This window comes from Maniola hyperantus, chromosome 15, assembly GCF_902806685.2.
Source record: "Maniola hyperantus chromosome 15, iAphHyp1.2, whole genome shotgun sequence".
Classification (NCBI taxonomy): Eukaryota; Metazoa; Arthropoda; class Insecta; order Lepidoptera; family Nymphalidae; genus Maniola; species Maniola hyperantus.
Window position 1 is genome coordinate 14277972 of NC_048550.1, and position 17077 is coordinate 14295048.

Genomic DNA, 17077 nt, shown 5'->3' on the forward strand with positions numbered 1-17077 from the left:
GTATTTAGACCTAATTGGGACCTAATAGGCCTCCTATTTGGGAGATCGGAGATCCCAGCACGCACCTCTAACTTTTCTAAGTTATGTCCGTTTAAACGATTAAAATAGATAGATAGATAAAAAAATTGTTTGTTGACTAACGTTTAACAATGTTTGCTTACAGATACTTACAAAAAATTCAGGTAGGTCTTATTTCGTCTACGAGCTAGAGACTTGTGACACGCGGACAGACAGACAAACAGCAAAGTGTAATAAGGCTCCGTTTTTACCCTTTGGTTACAGAACCATAAAAAGTATCAAAATAGCTATTCCACGTGTGTAGAAAGTTAGCTGAGATTTGCGAAACCAGTTATAACTGGAACCATAATACTGTATGACTGACATTATCACACCTTCCCTGCGTCACTACATCCTCAGTTTCAATATCTATTCTATTTCCATCATCTTATCAAAACTTTCCTTCCTATTTATCAGCCATAGCAAACTCCAGGCTTAGTACTGTTAAGCTGTATCTATGCTGTTCGAATCTTTGTACAAAATAGTAGAGCTATTATTATGTTGTATATTAAGAGGAGGTTTACAAATTTACGCTCGGCCATACGAACGAAGCCATTGCGTGGCTATTTATAGTAATTTAGAGTGGACACTACAAAATAAATAAAATAGATTTTGTAAATATGATACATTAAAGGTCAATACAAAAGATTGATTTATTTTAAACACGTATTCAATTATATGAAAGTTTGTACTATGATGGTAAATTTGGAGCTTGAAATCTTAGAATTTCATAGTTCAAGGGATAGCTGGCCCTTAAACACAGCGACCCATAAATAGCAATGGGAGCGTCAGAACCTCGTTAGCTAATTGGCAATGTGCAACACACACACTTTGGCCACTAAGATGGCATTCGGACCACTTGTACACCAATAAGGCTTATGGCTTTGTGGCGGTTGCCTTTATTGCAACTAGATGGCGCTATTCAATCGATAACATTTCACGACGTAGTCCCGAACAAAATGTACCGGCGACAGTACTCGCACTAACGGAGTTTTCTGCAAACTGAACTATATTAAGAAGTTTCAAGATACAACCGTCGGCCCAGCTGGCGCCACCGAGCACAACCAACCGCTTCAGTACAACCTTTCGCCTTCAACGGGAACTTTTTAATCCTTTATCTGAAAAAGAAAGAATGAAACCTCGAACAATGTCGAAGACTAAGCAGAGCTCGCTCCGCCGTCAACTCCATGAATAGAATAGATTAAGCATTGTCTGCGAGCCGTTCGATACGATTGTATTATGAAAGAATTTTTCCTGAATACAGCATTCCCAAAGCTAAGTACAGATGATTTTTTCCAATTACTTTTAGAGTTCCGTACTGAAAAGTAACAAAGGTAATAATTAAATAATGAAACTTAGATTTGTTTTATTTATTATGAAATATAATAATAAAAGGGAAAGGTGACTGACTGACTAGCTGATCTAGCTTAAAGTAGTGGGCGGATCGGGCTGAAATTTGGCATGCAGATAGCTATTATGACATAGGCATAAGTTAAGAAGGGATTTTTTAAACTTCAACCCCTGAGGGAGTAAAATAGGGGGTTGAAATTTATGTAGTCCACGCGGACGAAGTTGCGAGCATATGCTAGTTATAAAATAAACATTGGTGTCTGTCCATCCGTTTTTTTTTTGGACTATATTTATCAATATTTATGCTAATAATAGCTGATGCCCGCGACTTCTTTTGCGTGGATTTATGTTTTTGAAAATCCAGAGGAAATTATATGATTTTACAGTCTTTAACTGTATCCATGCAAATAATCGTGATACCTGGTCCGAGTCTTAGTCCTAGTCATGATAGACTCTTGGTTAAGACGTCCGCTACCTATTCAAGAGGTCGGGGGTTCGATCCCGGGCACGCACCTTTAACTTTCTAGAACTACGGGTATGTGCGTTTTAAGCTAATAACTAAATATGTAAAACATCGTGAGCAAACCTGCATGCTTGTGAGTTTTGTTATTTATTAGGGTTCCGTACCTCAAAAGGAAAAACGGAACCCTTATAGGATCACTTTGTTGTCTGTCTGTCTGTCTGTCCGTCTGTCTGTCAAGAAACCTACAGGGTACTTTCCGTTGACCTAGAATCATGAAATTTGGCAGGTAGGTAGATCTTATAGCTGACATTTGGGGAAAAATCTGAAAACCGTGAATTTAGGGTTAGATCACACAAAAAAAATTAAATTGTGGTCATGAACTAATAATTAGTATTTTCAACCTTCGAAGTGAGTGACTATATCAAGTGGGGTATCATATGAAAGGTCTTCACCTGTACATTCTAAAACAGATTTCTATTTATTTTTATGCATCATAGTTTTTGAATTATCGTGCAAAATGTCGAAAAAATACGGCTGTAGTACGGAACCCTCATTGCGCGAGCCTGACTCGCACTTGGCCGGTTTTTTTTTTCAAAAGTGCGTGAATTCTGCCAATTCACCAGCGTGGTGGACTATGGGCAAACTCATCTCATGCTGAGAGTAGACCCGTGCTCAATAGTAATTTGGCGAAGTGTTAATCATGATGATGATGATAAATTAAGATTGAAAAGTTTCAGTCTGCTCTGTATGCTTAGTATGAGATTTTATGTCGCACCTACGTTGATAGTATTCGAGTGACGAAACACTTCCGCATTATAGCAAACTCGATCTTAATCGCCTTGTTTTAAAGCTGAAAGTTTGTCTACACATCTACAGCCCGCGCTCCAAGCGGAAACGTTGCGAAATTAAAATCAGTGGTATTGAATTTTTGACTTCAATTCAAGGCTCTTTAGGTCCATTTCATTTTGACGTTATTGTGTTTCGACTCTCGCATTTTAGCAACGTTAGTGAGACGTAAGATCCTAGACTAAGCGTAGAACGTAGTTTAAACTATTCACAGTCGCAATAAAACGTAAAGTTATTCTTTCATTTCTTTTCCACCTCCATTTGCATTTAAATATGAATAGAGTAAGTTAGCATTTTAATATGTTCAATTAAGTTTTTCAATTTCTTTCGTATTCCAGGATATCCGTCTTTCGAGATTTTAATTTTTAATCAGAACCCATTATAATTAATGGGAAAGTGTGTTTGTTTGTTGGTTTGTTTATTGGTTTGTGTATTGGCTAGCAAAATTATAGGATTATTTTTTGTATCATATTAGTAATCATCAGTACTATCAACTGTCTTCGTTTTTGCTCGCGTTCTTGCTACAAAATGCACGACCCGCCCATTGCCACTTCATGACGTGATATACAATTTTCTAACGAGAGAATACTATCTAGTTTATCAAGTGACGAGTATTTAAGTAAGGTAGTTATTAATTACGTAAACTTGAACTACAGCAGTTATAAATATCATGATAATTGCTTAATTTATGAGAGTTTAATGCATAAGCAAATCAAGTGTTTGTACTTATATTTATATTGAGATAGCGATTATATGGCGCGGTTACCACATTACGTCAAACACACATGAGAAAATTATTTAGAAATATGAACTTTATTTGTTTTATCCTAAAGTTTGAATTCAAATAACTTACAGTTATGTTTTATTTATTTATTTACTTTTGAAATATCACATTATTTCTTCTTTGGTGTTGGCAATTCATTCGATGAAAGGCTGCAGCAACTTATAGTAACAAAATTTATTGCAACAAAATAAATGGTAACAAGAAAAATCAAAACAATAATTCGAAATGAAAAGCTGCGAGGGAGGATCTGAAAAACGTAAGTTATTCATTTTAACTATTAGTAAAACATAATATACCTTTTAGAATATGATCATGAAAAACCACTATTACTTTTTAGGGTTCCGTACGTCAAAAGAAAAAACGGAGCCCTTATAGGATCACTTTGTTGTCTGTCTGTCGGTCTGTCAAGAAACCTACAGGGTACTTCCCGTTGACCTAGAATCATGAAATTTGGCAGGTAGGTAGGTCTTATTGCAGACATTCGGGGAAATATCTGAAAACTGTGAGTTTGTATGAAATATTATATTGAGATGTAACCAACATCACACAAAAAAAATTAAATTGTGGTCATGAACAAATATTGCTATTTTCAACTTTCAAAGTAAGATTACTATACCAAGTGGGGTATCATAATATTATGATAGGGCTTTATTTGTACATTCTAAAACAGATTTTTATTTATTTTTAGGCATAATAGTTTTTGATTTATCGTGTAAAATGTCGATAAAATACGATTTTAGTACAGAACCCTCAGTGCGCGAGTCTGACTCGCCGCTTCTTTGAAAGTTCTTAACTTTTTCCTGTCGAAAAACGTTATCTTTCTATTTCTTTTTAAGTAAGTAGCAACTGCGGCCGCTTGGTTTTCAAATTTCAAAATCTCTTTTTAAAGGTCAATTGTATAATATTTCCGGCCGGATACTGTACCTCCACAGATAGCTTGGATCCCGTGTACCGGAAAATCAAAGAGTTCCCACGGGATTTTTAGAAAAACCTATATCCATGCGGGGGAAGGTGCTGGCATCATCTGGTTATTATTATATGCCACGACAAAAGCCTCTACAGCTTGCCACGTTTCTAGGATATGGCTTCGGCGTCCGTCACATCCAGATGGCTTGCATGTGCTTGACGATGACCGTGCTGTTCATAGCTCGCAGCAGCTTGGGTGTAGCTGTGCTGGCTATGACGGATATCCGACGCCGGAATGATTCTAGTGTCACTGTGAGTAGAAAAAGTTTCCTTTGTTCCTCTGCCTCTACGCCGATTCGTAGTCCTAGTCCCCATTACTGAGGGTCTCACCCACGGAGGATAGGTTCCCTTGGGAACTCCTTCCCATTAATCACATAACGAGAGGTTCTCTTGGGACAATAATGCGGTGTATCCCACATCTTTCCGCATAACCAAGAGTTTTTTAATCGAGTACAAGTTAGCCCTTAACTGCGATCTCACCTGATGGTAGATGATGATGCACTCTAACATTGTAGTCTAAGATGCAAGCGGGCTATTTTAGAACGGGTATGAGACTTTTTTATTGAAACCATCGTCATCATAATCATCATCACGATCAACCCATCGCCGGCTCACTACAGAGCATGGGTCTCCTCTCAGGGTTAGGAGGGTTTTGGTCATAGTCTACCACGCTGGCCATGTGCAAATTGGTAGACTTCACACACCTTTGAGAATATTATGGAGAACTCGCAGACATGCCGGTTTCCTCACGATGTTCTCCTTCACCGTTAAAGCAAGTGATATTTAATTAATTAAAACGCACTTAACTCCGAAAAGTTTAAAATGCGCGCCCGGGATTGTACCCCCGACCTCCAGTTAGAAGGCGGACATCCTAACCACTAGCCTATCACAGCTTTATAGCGACTTATAGATAGATTTTTTGTGTTCAGATCTACGAGTGGGATAAAAAGACCCAAGGCATGATTCTCTCGTCGTTCTTCTGGGGTTACCTGATCATGCAGATTCCGGCCGGTCTGCTTGCTAAGAGATACGGCGGGAAACCCATCCTCCTTTTCTCTCTCCTGGCGAATGCTATCATCTGTGCTCTTCTACCAACGCTGGTGGAAATTGTAAGTATCACTGTTCTTCTGAGCAGTGGCGTGCACAGGGTTTCAACCTAGGGTAAGCATTAGTTAGCTAATTACCTATTTAATGACAGGTCATCATGAAAAATGAGCAAAAAGCCATTTCAACTAGGTAAGCAGTGCTTTTATGCCTCTATGACCTGCACGCCACTGCTACCTAGTAGAGCAAGATCCCGATAGAGCCAGACCCAGTGGCGTGCACAGTGTTTGATGCCAGGGTAGGCATTTGTTAGGTAGGAACCTATTTATTGGCAGGTCATAATGAAAAATATGCATTGAGCTATTACAACTGGGGTAAGCAGTGCATTTTTGCCTCTATCACCTGCACGCCACTGCTTCTGAGGCTATCTGCCAGAAGCTTTACCTACTTCATAAAAATGACTTGTTTGTTCAGGGTGGTTGGCCAATAGTCTGCGCGTGCCGCGTCATCATGGGTCTGACCCAGGCGTGTCTGTTCCCCGGCTTCCACACTCTGCTGGGTCAGTGGCTGCCGGAGCACGAGATGACTTCCTACTCCGGCATCGTCTATGGAGGTAAGCAGTGACTGTTTAGCTATATGAGTACATATAGTACGCGATAGGTCTATATCGAGACAGGTTATCGAGGTATGAGGCGGGGGGACGCACGTCACCCGCGCTAACCCGCACTGGGATAGCGCGGGGGCTGTGCGGGTGTGCGGAGCATCTCCTCCCCGATTGCCATCTCGACCTATTGCTGACTCCCCCATGTAACCTGGGGTGGAATTTTTGAGATTTCTTTTGTAATAGGAGACTTCAGACTTCGTTATAAAGAAAACCTACCTACATACAAAATCTCAAGTTTTTTTGGAAGCTTCAATAGGTTCAAGGAGTGGACTGAAAACCAAAAGGTCTGCGGTTCAAACCCTGCCCGTTGCACTTTGTCTTTTTGAACTTGAACTACACAAATTTCAAACCTTTATTTCACCCCCTTAAGTGTTGAACTTTGAAAAATCCTTTCTTAGCGGATGCCGACGCGACGTCATAATAACTATCTGTATGCCAAATTTCAGCCCGATCCGTCCAGTAGTTTGAGCTGATAGATCAGTCAGTCAGTCAGTCACCTTTTCCTTTTATATATTAAACGTACGAGAAAATCACGAAATAAAATTGTAGAATTTTTTTTAAAAACTTAACACAATATGTTCGTGGTCTAAGTTGCAGAGAAAGGCAAGTCATAAAATTTGTAAAATAAACCATACACTTTAAAAATAAGCTGTACCAGATAAAATAATAAGATTAATGACATAAATTATATATCAAGTTGAATTTAGGATGACATGAATAATTTCCAGACACGTTTCAGATAAGACAGTATTTTGTAAGATGGTTAAGTGCGAGTCGGACTTGCGCCCCGAGAGGATTCCGTACAATTACAATTATTATAAGTCTTATAAAATTTTATGTTAGCATGGAATGTGAAATGATTTTTAGGGTTTCCTACCCGAAGGGTGCTAACAACGGGACCCTATTACTAAGCCTCCGCTGTCCTTCCGTCCGTCCATCTGTCTGTCAGCGGGTTGTGCTTCGTGAACCGTAAAAGGCAGAGAGTTGAAATTTTCACAGAATGTGTATTTCTATTGCCGCTATATCAACAAATAATATAAAAAATCTAAAATGGCCGCCATGTAAATTAAAAAAAAAAGTGTTAAAATACAGATGGGTGGACAGACAGCGGAGGCGTCCCATTGGCACCCGTTGACAGATAAACAACAAATTGGTTCTTTTGAAGGGTCACTTGTTACTATAGCATTATGAGGTACGGAACCCTAAACCAACATTATTCGTAGCATTTCACCAACTTAGTTGGCTGGAAATATTATCGCTTGATGAATGAGCTTAAAGTCTTCGAGTTAGCAGTTTTTAATCTTACATCGTATGGAAAATTTGCTTGACAACTTTGTATGTAGGTAGAAATTAATAATCCAACCATTTTCAACATGAATTTTGTTATACCGTAAAATGGGGTGATTTGGAAATTGAAAGGTTATTTGGGTCACTTTGAATTACTATTTTCTTATGGTTATATTTTCTTTTCTATTAAAAAAAACCGGCCAAGTACGAGTCACGCTCGCGCAATGAGGGTTCCGTACTACAGTCGTATTTTTTCGACATTTTGCACGATAATTCAAAAACTATGATGCATAAAAATAAATAAAAATCTGCTTTAGAATGTACAGGTGAAGACCTTTTATACGATACCCCAGTTGATATAGTTATACATATAATATGTTACTTCCAAAATTGAAAATACTAATTATTAGTTCATGACCGCAATTTAATTATTTTCTTAGTGTGATGTAACCACAAAATCACGGTTTCAGATTTTCCCCGAATGTCTGCTATAAGACCTACCTACCTGCCAAATTTCATGATTCTAGGTCAACGGGAAGTACCCTGTAGGTTTCTCGACAGACCGACACACAGACAGACAGACAACAAACAAAGTGATCCCATAAGGGTTCCGTTGTTCCTTTTGAGGTCCGGAACTATAAAAAACAAATATATTTTTTCTAGCTACACTTCAAATATTCTGACTGACATTTTTGGGGTAGGTCGCAGTAGTTTGTCCTTCAATCACATCGCAACGGAGCACCAGATCGACGTGATTTTTTGCATGGATATAGTTAAAGACCTGGAGAGTGACAAAAGCTACTTTTTATCCCGGAAAATTAAAGAGTTCCCACGGGGAAAATATAATCCAAGCGATCGAAGTCGTGGGCTTCAGCTAGTACTTTATAATCCGGCAAAACAAAATTTTCGCATACATGACTTCTAAATCTCATCTCCGAGATTAGTTTTGGAAGGAAGGATTGAGGGCAAAAGGGCTCCAGGTCGCCAAAGACGCAAATGGTTGGACGATATAAGGGGGTGGACAGGGCTTAGTTACCCAAAGTTGAAAGAGGCGGCTTTAAATAGAGAAGCTTTTCGCATGATGACCTCCAAACTTCGTTTTGAAGAAGGCACGCGATGATGATGATGATGACTTCTAAAACCATAAGCTAAGTAGGTATATAAAAGGATTGACTGACTGACTGATCTATCAACGCACAGCTCAAAATACTGGACGAATCGGGCTGGGCATGCAGATAGCTATTATGAAGACGACATCCGCTGAGAAAGGACTTTTGAAAGTCAACCCCTAGGGGGGGTAAAATAGAAGTTCGAAATTTGTGTAGTCCTCGCGGACAAAGTCGTGGGCATAAGCTAGTTTATAATATCCACAAGAATAAAATAGTTTGAGGGCATAATGTGCAAAATAATGTAAGTACTAATAATTACATTTCTTCCCTAATACCAACAGAAAAACTAATATTATTTCTGACAATATCGTAAACAAACCCCCCAAAATGGTGGCCACACCAGTATTCAGAGTTTTAGTTGCTTATTGAGAAGTTGCGGCTACAGGATAACAAGCGGAAACGGGAGTGTAACTTTTTTAATTTGGCCCTATTTAGGGTTACCAACTATAAAATATTGTTGGAAAGTCCTGACAAAAAATCTTATTTCTGCAGAAAATTTTGACAAGACTACGAGCACGTGTGACATAATAGCTAACTATTGTATCTAGTTTACCCACAATTTTAAAAATAAAAGAAATATTTATTATTTATTTATAAAAAGTTGGTATAGACTTTGAGCTACGCGACTACGACGCGCGATGGTTTTTCATTTGAGGTTAGCAACCGCAACGCATGGCAACGACACGCGACCTGATTTATTTGAAGTAATGACTCTTTTTAAACTAAAATGTTCCAGTAAAACTTATAGCTAGCCTAATCTTAATTGTACAAATTATGCCGCGTGGATTGGTGCTAAGAGTGGTGGCTGCATTTCCACGCTGAATAGTCGGGCAAATCTTTTGTACAATAAACTGTCAGAAGTGTTAGCTTCTGTCATCAGATGAGGTAATTCACGGCAATGAAGTCCCGTAGATTTTTTGACGATATGAAGATTTGTCCTATCCCGTCAGGATATCTGGTAACCCTAGCCTGCCTGCCAGCGCAACTTCCTGGCTGTGAGTTGCATTAATTGTTTCGGACGCTTTTTATTACAGCTTGCTTACAAACAAAAGCCGAGAATAGTGGAAAATTCAGAGATATTAACTTCTTTAGTTCTAAAGGAACAGTAGGTAAGTACCTACTTAACTTTTGAATCCAATGAAGCAAGAAAAGGTAAATGGGTGACGAGACGAGGGTTTGATAGCTCACGAGTTGTAATAGTATAAACGTGGAGCTCAATAATTACAGTTCAGAACTGCGAGTTAATTATACGTCGTGGCATGGTTGAAGTCAAAGTCAAAGTCAAATAATTTATTCAAAATAGGTAATAAATAATTACACTTTTTGATGGTCGGTTGTTGGATTTGTAAGATGATATAGTGGTGATAATTTTACTTAAAACTAAATACGAGGGTTCCAAACGCGCCCAGGTCTGAGAAGAGCCAAAAAGAATATCCAGCTGAGTTTCAGCCGGGTATTAATTATCATCACCAGTTTACAAAATCACTTAAACTTATTAGAACTATCATAAAGCTGTTAAGCAACTCTTTCCCAAGCTTTCTTATCATTTACACATTTTACCTACCTAATAACTACTTAAACCAAACTTTTTTTTATTTTTAATAGAGATAGCGAGGAATCGAGCAGACAGGTCACCTGATGTTAAGTGATTACCGCCGCCCATGAACGTGATTTTTTAAGTAAAACGGCAAATCAGCACTCTTCGATCAATCTGTTAGTTCTAGTTCTGGGTGGCATGGCGCCTGTAAGCACTTAGCATCCACACAAAGGTCCCAAAGACGCGTATTTGGACGAAGTCGCCGGCCCGACATCAGCTTGTTTTTAACAGACTTCTCTAGTTTATACTTTCTTGATAATTATAATGTCTATATATAGTTATCTTACTTCGAAAATTGAAAATACTAATTATTAGTTCATGACAAAAATTTTTTTTTTTGAGTGTTGTAACCACAAACTCGCGGTTTTCAGATTTTTCCCCAAATCCGCACCTCCTCACCGCAGTAGTGTGATAAAGGAGATGGACAAAAATTGTATGGACGCGTGCCCCGGAATGTACAGAGTTGATAATATTTATGTGCCATTTAATAAAATATGTACAGAGATAATATATGTGCCATTTAAAGTAAAACCTTCTATTTGAAAAAAAAGTCGCATGTTGTTTTGTAGTCGTGGCATTAAGTTTGTGATAGACATAGTTCAGCCTGGGGCAAATTTTGTCCATCTCGTTTATCGACTTCACAGTGTTTTCTATTAATCCATTTTCCGAGGTCCTATACGAGGTCTCTAGTCCATTGCCCCTAACAACACCTACCGCTATATATTATGTGACCTCCTCAACATCCTTATAGCGACCCCCAAACCAACCAATACCAAGCTATTGCAAACTTCTAACAAACAGTAACCACACTGTTGTATACAGTATATTTTTTCTCTTTTAATTTCTAGGCTCACCAATAGGCACCATCATAGCCATGCCAGTGTCAGGTCTCCTGGCTGAAACGGCGATGGGTTGGAAGCTGATCTTCTACGCGGTGTCCGGCATCATGTTCGTGCAGTCCGTGATATGGATCTTCTTCGCGGCCAGCTCTCCCAGAGACCATCGCCTGATGACGGAGGAGGAGAGGGAGTACATCGAGAGGGGGCTGAACACTGGTGGTAACAAGGTACGATTCAAGTTGACTGCCAATAAGAAAGCAGCTTTGAGTGTACTGAAGCGGAGTGGTAAACATCATCATGATCAACTCAACATCGGCTCAGTCACAATAACAGATAGACATTGGGATCGCAAGGTGCTAGAACGGCGACCTCGTACCGCAAGCGCAGCGTTGGCAAAATTGCAACTAGATGGCGCTATTCAATCGATAACATTTCATGACGTAGTCCCAAACAAATGTACCGCCGACAGTATTCGCACTTACGGAGTTTTCTGCAATCTGGACTATATATTATCGAAGTTTCAAGACACAACCGTCGACCCAGCTGGCGCTACCGAGCACAACCAACCGCTCGGTGGGAGATCTCCCTTTGGTACGGTCGAGCCTGCACACCGCTCCTGTACAAGTATTTAGATTATTTGAGGGATTATTAGGTGTTCTTTCTTCTTAGAAATTTCAAAGTATTTTTTTTTACAGAGCCATCGCACTCCATGGAGGTATATCTTGCGCACAAAGGCTCTATGGGCACTCGTGGTCACCCACATCGGCTGCGCTATCAACTATGTGCTCTTCTTTGTTGATATGCCAACGTATTTGGAAAGGGGCTTGGAGATTTCTTTGAAAGACGTAAGTACTTATTACTTACTAGCGACCCGCCCTGGCTTCACACGAGTAGCTTATAACATTTTTTTTGAAAATAAAATATAGCCCATAGCTTTCTACCATTTCAGTAGTTCCAGAGATTACCCCCTACAAACAAACTTAGTTACAAACTTTACCTGTTTATAACATTAGTATGTATTCGCCTGAAATCGGCCTCCTACACTGAGGGCACGTGAAAGGTTATGACCCTTGAGACCCTACTCTAAACTAAATTTCAAGGCAACTTCGTGCGTAAATAAACCATGTATAAAACTACAAAATTGCAAAACTATTGGTTTTATGACAAACTTTACTTAATCTGAATATATAAAAGGAAAAAGTGGCTGACTGACTGACTGACTGACTGACTGACCTATCAACGCACAGCTCAAACTACTGGACGGATCGGGCTGAAATTTGACGTGCAGATAGCTATTATGACGTAGACATCCACTTAGAAAGGATTTTTGAAAATTCAACCCCTAAGGGGGTGGTATGGGGGTTTGAAATTTTTGTAGTCCACGCGGTTGAAGTCGCGAGCATAAGCTAGTTAGAGATAATTTCAAACGTCCTAAATAGTTTGTTAAAAAATTTAATTAATTCGTATAAATTACCGAATGTAATACCAAACATTTATTTTATTTATTAGGTTAACTTACGGCTAGTTAAACTAATACATTAAAAAAATACTTATTCTGAACATAAATAACTTACTAAATGTATTCACCATTTACAAGTTAACACAACATTTACAAAAATATGCTACAAACATTGATTGGTGTTGTTCACAAATCGCGCAACTCGCTCTTAAGGTAGCTCAGTTCGGTGCTTTCTCCATACAAACGTAGGAGGGAAAATACAACAATATTCGATATTGTACGCACAAAACTAAGAATTATATCGATTTATCTCGTCATTATCTAGGTTTATTGATATATAAAATATTGAAAAAAATATTGATTTAAAAGTTACGAGGCTCAAAAGATTCCTATTTTAACACTTAATTAATGACAACTTTGGGCGTAAATAAATAAGATTAGGGATATGAAAATTCTAAAACAATTTATCATTAGACGTTGTTTATTTATTCATTAGTTGAAATAACTTTACTTTGCAAACATAAATTCAGCAGTTTTTTCTCAAAAATACTTTTCCTAAACCCTTTTCGCGCGCTTGATTTCAGTGAAAATCATCGTGCCTCTCAACTTTCTCATACAATGTCAAGTGAAAAGCAAACATGTTACCCACGTGCGCTGCCAATTTTGGTCGAGCGTCCTGCGTCACCTTAAGTACGTCTCATCCGTACCTAAGAGTGGAAATCTATAGAGACTTAAGACAGAGTTAAAACGAGACAGAGCTAAATCTCTCACATAAATCTGTCTCGTTTTAACTCAATCTTAAGTCTGAGCAAAGTCAAAGTGCGCTCTATAGATTTCAGCCTGTGTTGAATATCATGCTCTAACGCTCAACTCAGAGGACCATGGAGAGCACTCTTAAGTCTCTTACAATACTTTCAGAGCGCATTACTTTCGGCGTTACCCTATATCGGAATGTTCTTGGGGCAACTCGCTGCTACGACTGTTTCACAGAAGATTTACAATAAAGGATATTTGTCGCTGTTGACCTGCAGGAAACTTTTCAATTCATTAGGTAAGTTTTAACTCCTCCATATTTTTAAGGTTCCATACCCGAAGAGAGCCAACAGAGCCCTATTCTCCTCTGCCTCCGCTGTCCGTCCGTCTGTCTGTCAGCAGGCTGTATCCCATAAGCCGTTACAAGCAGAGAGTTGAAATTTTTAACAGAATGTGCATTTCTATTGCCACTACAACAGCAAAAAATAAAAAAAACCGACTTCCGTTCTAGTTTCTACACGTGTAGGTATGTATGTTAAAGTCGGGCGAGCTTCACGTTTTGATTTCTAGTTTCTTTTATGCTCGCCCCGACTTCATACATTATATTTTGTTGTTAAATAGTGGCAAAATAAATACACGCTGTGAAAATGTTAACTCTCTACATACATATTCATGAGATACAGCCCGCCGGCAGACAGATAGACAGATAGCGGAGGCTTAGTTATAATAATAATAAATACTCTTTATTGTTTTCATTATTGCTAGTAACTAGTATGTACAATGTTATATCTAATATACTATCTAAACTAAAAACTAACAATAAACAAAAGGTCGCAAACTCAGCATAGCTGAGCACTGCTCACAATGCTCGGCGCTGGTTTTCAGTTTGCGCCATAATTTATATTGATTAATAAAAACGCACCGCGCCCGTTGCGTTATCTCTTCATTGATCAATAAAACTTTGTATAAATTAAACCAAAACAGTGACATAAAAAAGAACAAAATCTAAAAAATAGCAGTAAAAATAAATGTAAATATAAAAATAAAATATAAGCATATAAAATATAAAAAGTCCCTTCCCAGTTATAGGGTCCTGGTGGCACCCATAATCGGGTACGGGTAGTATATATCAATAACGCTAAGTTGTGGCTAGCGTTCTGGTGACATCTTGTATGTCCGTTCGCAGGGTTCTTAGGCGCAGCGGTCAGCTTGGTCGCTCTGTCGTTCATCGGTCCAGAACACAAGAGCCTGGCCATCGTCATCCTCATCATATCTCTCACTGTCACCGGGTTCTTCGGGGCTGGATTTATGGTAAGTTAAACAGAAAAACTGACTGACTGATCTATTAACGCACAGCTCATTCTACTGGATGGATCTGTAGTACCTAATAAAGCTTCTTACATTTTTATAAAATATTCAGCTGAAGGCCAATTTACATTTATTTATGTTTAAATTTCAAGCAATCATGTTCAGTAATTCAGAATTTATAAGGCTCTGACTGACGGACACACGGACAAGTGCAATTTCACTCAAGCTCGCTTCGCTCGGTCAATAATATAATCAAGTTTTATTTATTTTCAGATGTCCTACCTGGACCTGTCACCGAACTACGCCGGCGTGATGCTCTCTATAACCAACTTCGCGGCGAACTTCGGCAGCGTGCTTACACCCATCGCCACTAGTCTTATACTTAGAAACGATCCAGTAAGAACCGTTTTCAGATGTCCTACCTAGACCTGTCACCGAACTACGCCGGCGTGATGCTCTCTATAACCAACTTCGCGGCGAACTTGCCACAATTGCGACTAGATGGCGCTATTCAATCGATAACAATTCATGACGTAGTCCCGTACAAATGTACCGCCGACAGTACTCGCACTAACGGAGTTTTCTGCAATCGTGACTATACATAATATATAATGTTTCTAGATACAACCGTACGCCCAGCTGTCGCTACCGAGCACAACCAACCGCTCGGTGGGAGATCTCCCTTTGGTACGGTCGAGCCTGCACACCGCTCCCTTACAACATCTTTTAAACTGATCAAAGTTATAATTCACTTAATATTTCAGACGGACATAAGTCGGTGGCGCATCGTGTTCCTGATCTGTGCTGCCATCTGCCTCGTGGCTAATTCCAGCTTCATGTTCTTCGCCAGCGTGAAGAGGCAGGAGTGGGACGACCCTGACTTCCTGGACAAGATCAAAGCTGATCCAGGTTGGTAGCTCTTATTTAAACCAACATTAATTATTATACTAGGAGTGCAACGGGTGGGGTTTGAACCGCCGACCTTTCGGAATTCAGTCAGCTCTTCAACCGTTGAGCTGTTGAGGCTCGAGCTCGAAAATACAAAGTTAAAATAAAATAATATCTAAACTTATACCTACCTATATGAAAGTCGTCATATTAATTATTGCATAAAATATTTACTAATTAGAACAGAGCCTCAACAGCTCAAGTAGCGGACTGAATTCCGAAAGGTCGGCGGTTCAAACCCCACCCGTTGCACTATTGTCGTACCTACTCCTAGCACAAGCTTTACGCTTAATTGGAGGGGAAAGGGAATATTAATCATAATAATAATTGGAAAGGCTAAAATTCTTTAAAAAAAACTGATTTGTGTATTACAGAGGAAATGAAACCTGCGTTAACGAAAACCAAAGAAGAAGAAGCCACACAATAACATCTAGATTAGGTATTATATTAATTAGTTTTTATTATAGTTTAGTTTAGAATACTCAACAACTAATATTAAAACAAATAAATAAATTATTGCAGTTGGTCGTTTTATTTCGGTACTTTCCTCTGTACAAAAGTCGAAAATTATGTAAATTCTAAAAAACCGGCCAAGTGCGAATCAGACTCGCGCACTGAGGGTTCCGTACTACAATCGTATTTTATCGACATTTTGCACGATAAATCAAAAACTACTTACTAGATCTCGTTCAATCCAATTTTCGGTGGAAGTTTGCATGGTAATGTACATCATATTATATTTTTTTTAGTTAAGGGTTCCGTTTTTGTCATTCGGCTACGGAACCCTAAAAAGCGTGGATTTGACTCCCTCCAGCAATGCGTGGGTCTGCAGTTACTTGTACAATATGGCATCAGTACCCTTATTATAAATGCGAAAGTTTGTTGGTTTGTCCGTCAATCACGTCGCAACGGTGCAACAACGGGTTGACTTAATTTTTTGTTTGGGTAGTAAAGACCTGGAGAGTGACGTAGGCTACTTTTATCCCGGAAAATCAAAGCGTTCGCACGAGATTTTTAAAAACCTAATTTCACGCGGTTGAAGTCGCGGGCATCAGCTATCCAATCCAATCCAATCCATCAGCCTGTTTGCGTCCACTGCTGGACATAGGCCTTTCCAAGGGCATCAGCTATTAATTTAATAATTGAGTATTTGACTACATCAAAAATAAATTATTTCTCAGTGATTATTAAATAGAGGGCATTCCAAAATACGTAAAATCCACGTCCTTTGTTGGTTTTAAGTGTAATAACCATTTTAAATTATCAATTAAACTAAAAAAGCACGTCAAATGATTGTGACGTCACACGCCGGTATTTCATAGAATATCGCATACTAAGCGCGCGTTTTGACATTTGATAAAAAGTTACTGATTTGACTAGTTGCCAAATACCGTATACGTTTCTATTTCAAAGTTTCATTTACAGAAAGTTATGTACCTACTTTATTTTAGGTTCCGTACCTCAAAAGGAAAAAAGGAACCCTTATAGTAGTCACTTTGTTGTCTGTCTGTCTGTTTGTCGTGGCTGCCAAGAAAACCTATAG

At 38.9% G+C, this 17077-nt stretch overlaps 1 protein-coding gene across 1 annotated transcript in view; it reads left to right on the plus strand.

Moving 5' to 3' along the window:
- Positions 1-16048, plus strand: part of LOC117989074 (uncharacterized) — a 34588-nt gene extending 18540 nt beyond the window's left edge. The window contains exons 13-22 of the mRNA XM_034976377.2: positions 4579-4718; positions 5396-5575; positions 5985-6123; positions 11076-11293; positions 11762-11911; positions 13444-13576; positions 14465-14589; positions 14860-14982; positions 15351-15495; positions 15909-16048. Of these exons, the coding sequence (XP_034832268.2) occupies positions 4579-4718; positions 5396-5575; positions 5985-6123; positions 11076-11293; positions 11762-11911; positions 13444-13576; positions 14465-14589; positions 14860-14982; positions 15351-15495; positions 15909-15961 (1406 nt within the window). The 3' untranslated portion in view covers positions 15962-16048. The remainder of the gene's footprint in view (positions 1-4578; positions 4719-5395; positions 5576-5984; positions 6124-11075; positions 11294-11761; positions 11912-13443; positions 13577-14464; positions 14590-14859; positions 14983-15350; positions 15496-15908) is intronic.
- The last annotated feature ends 1029 nt before the right edge of the window (positions 16049-17077 follow it).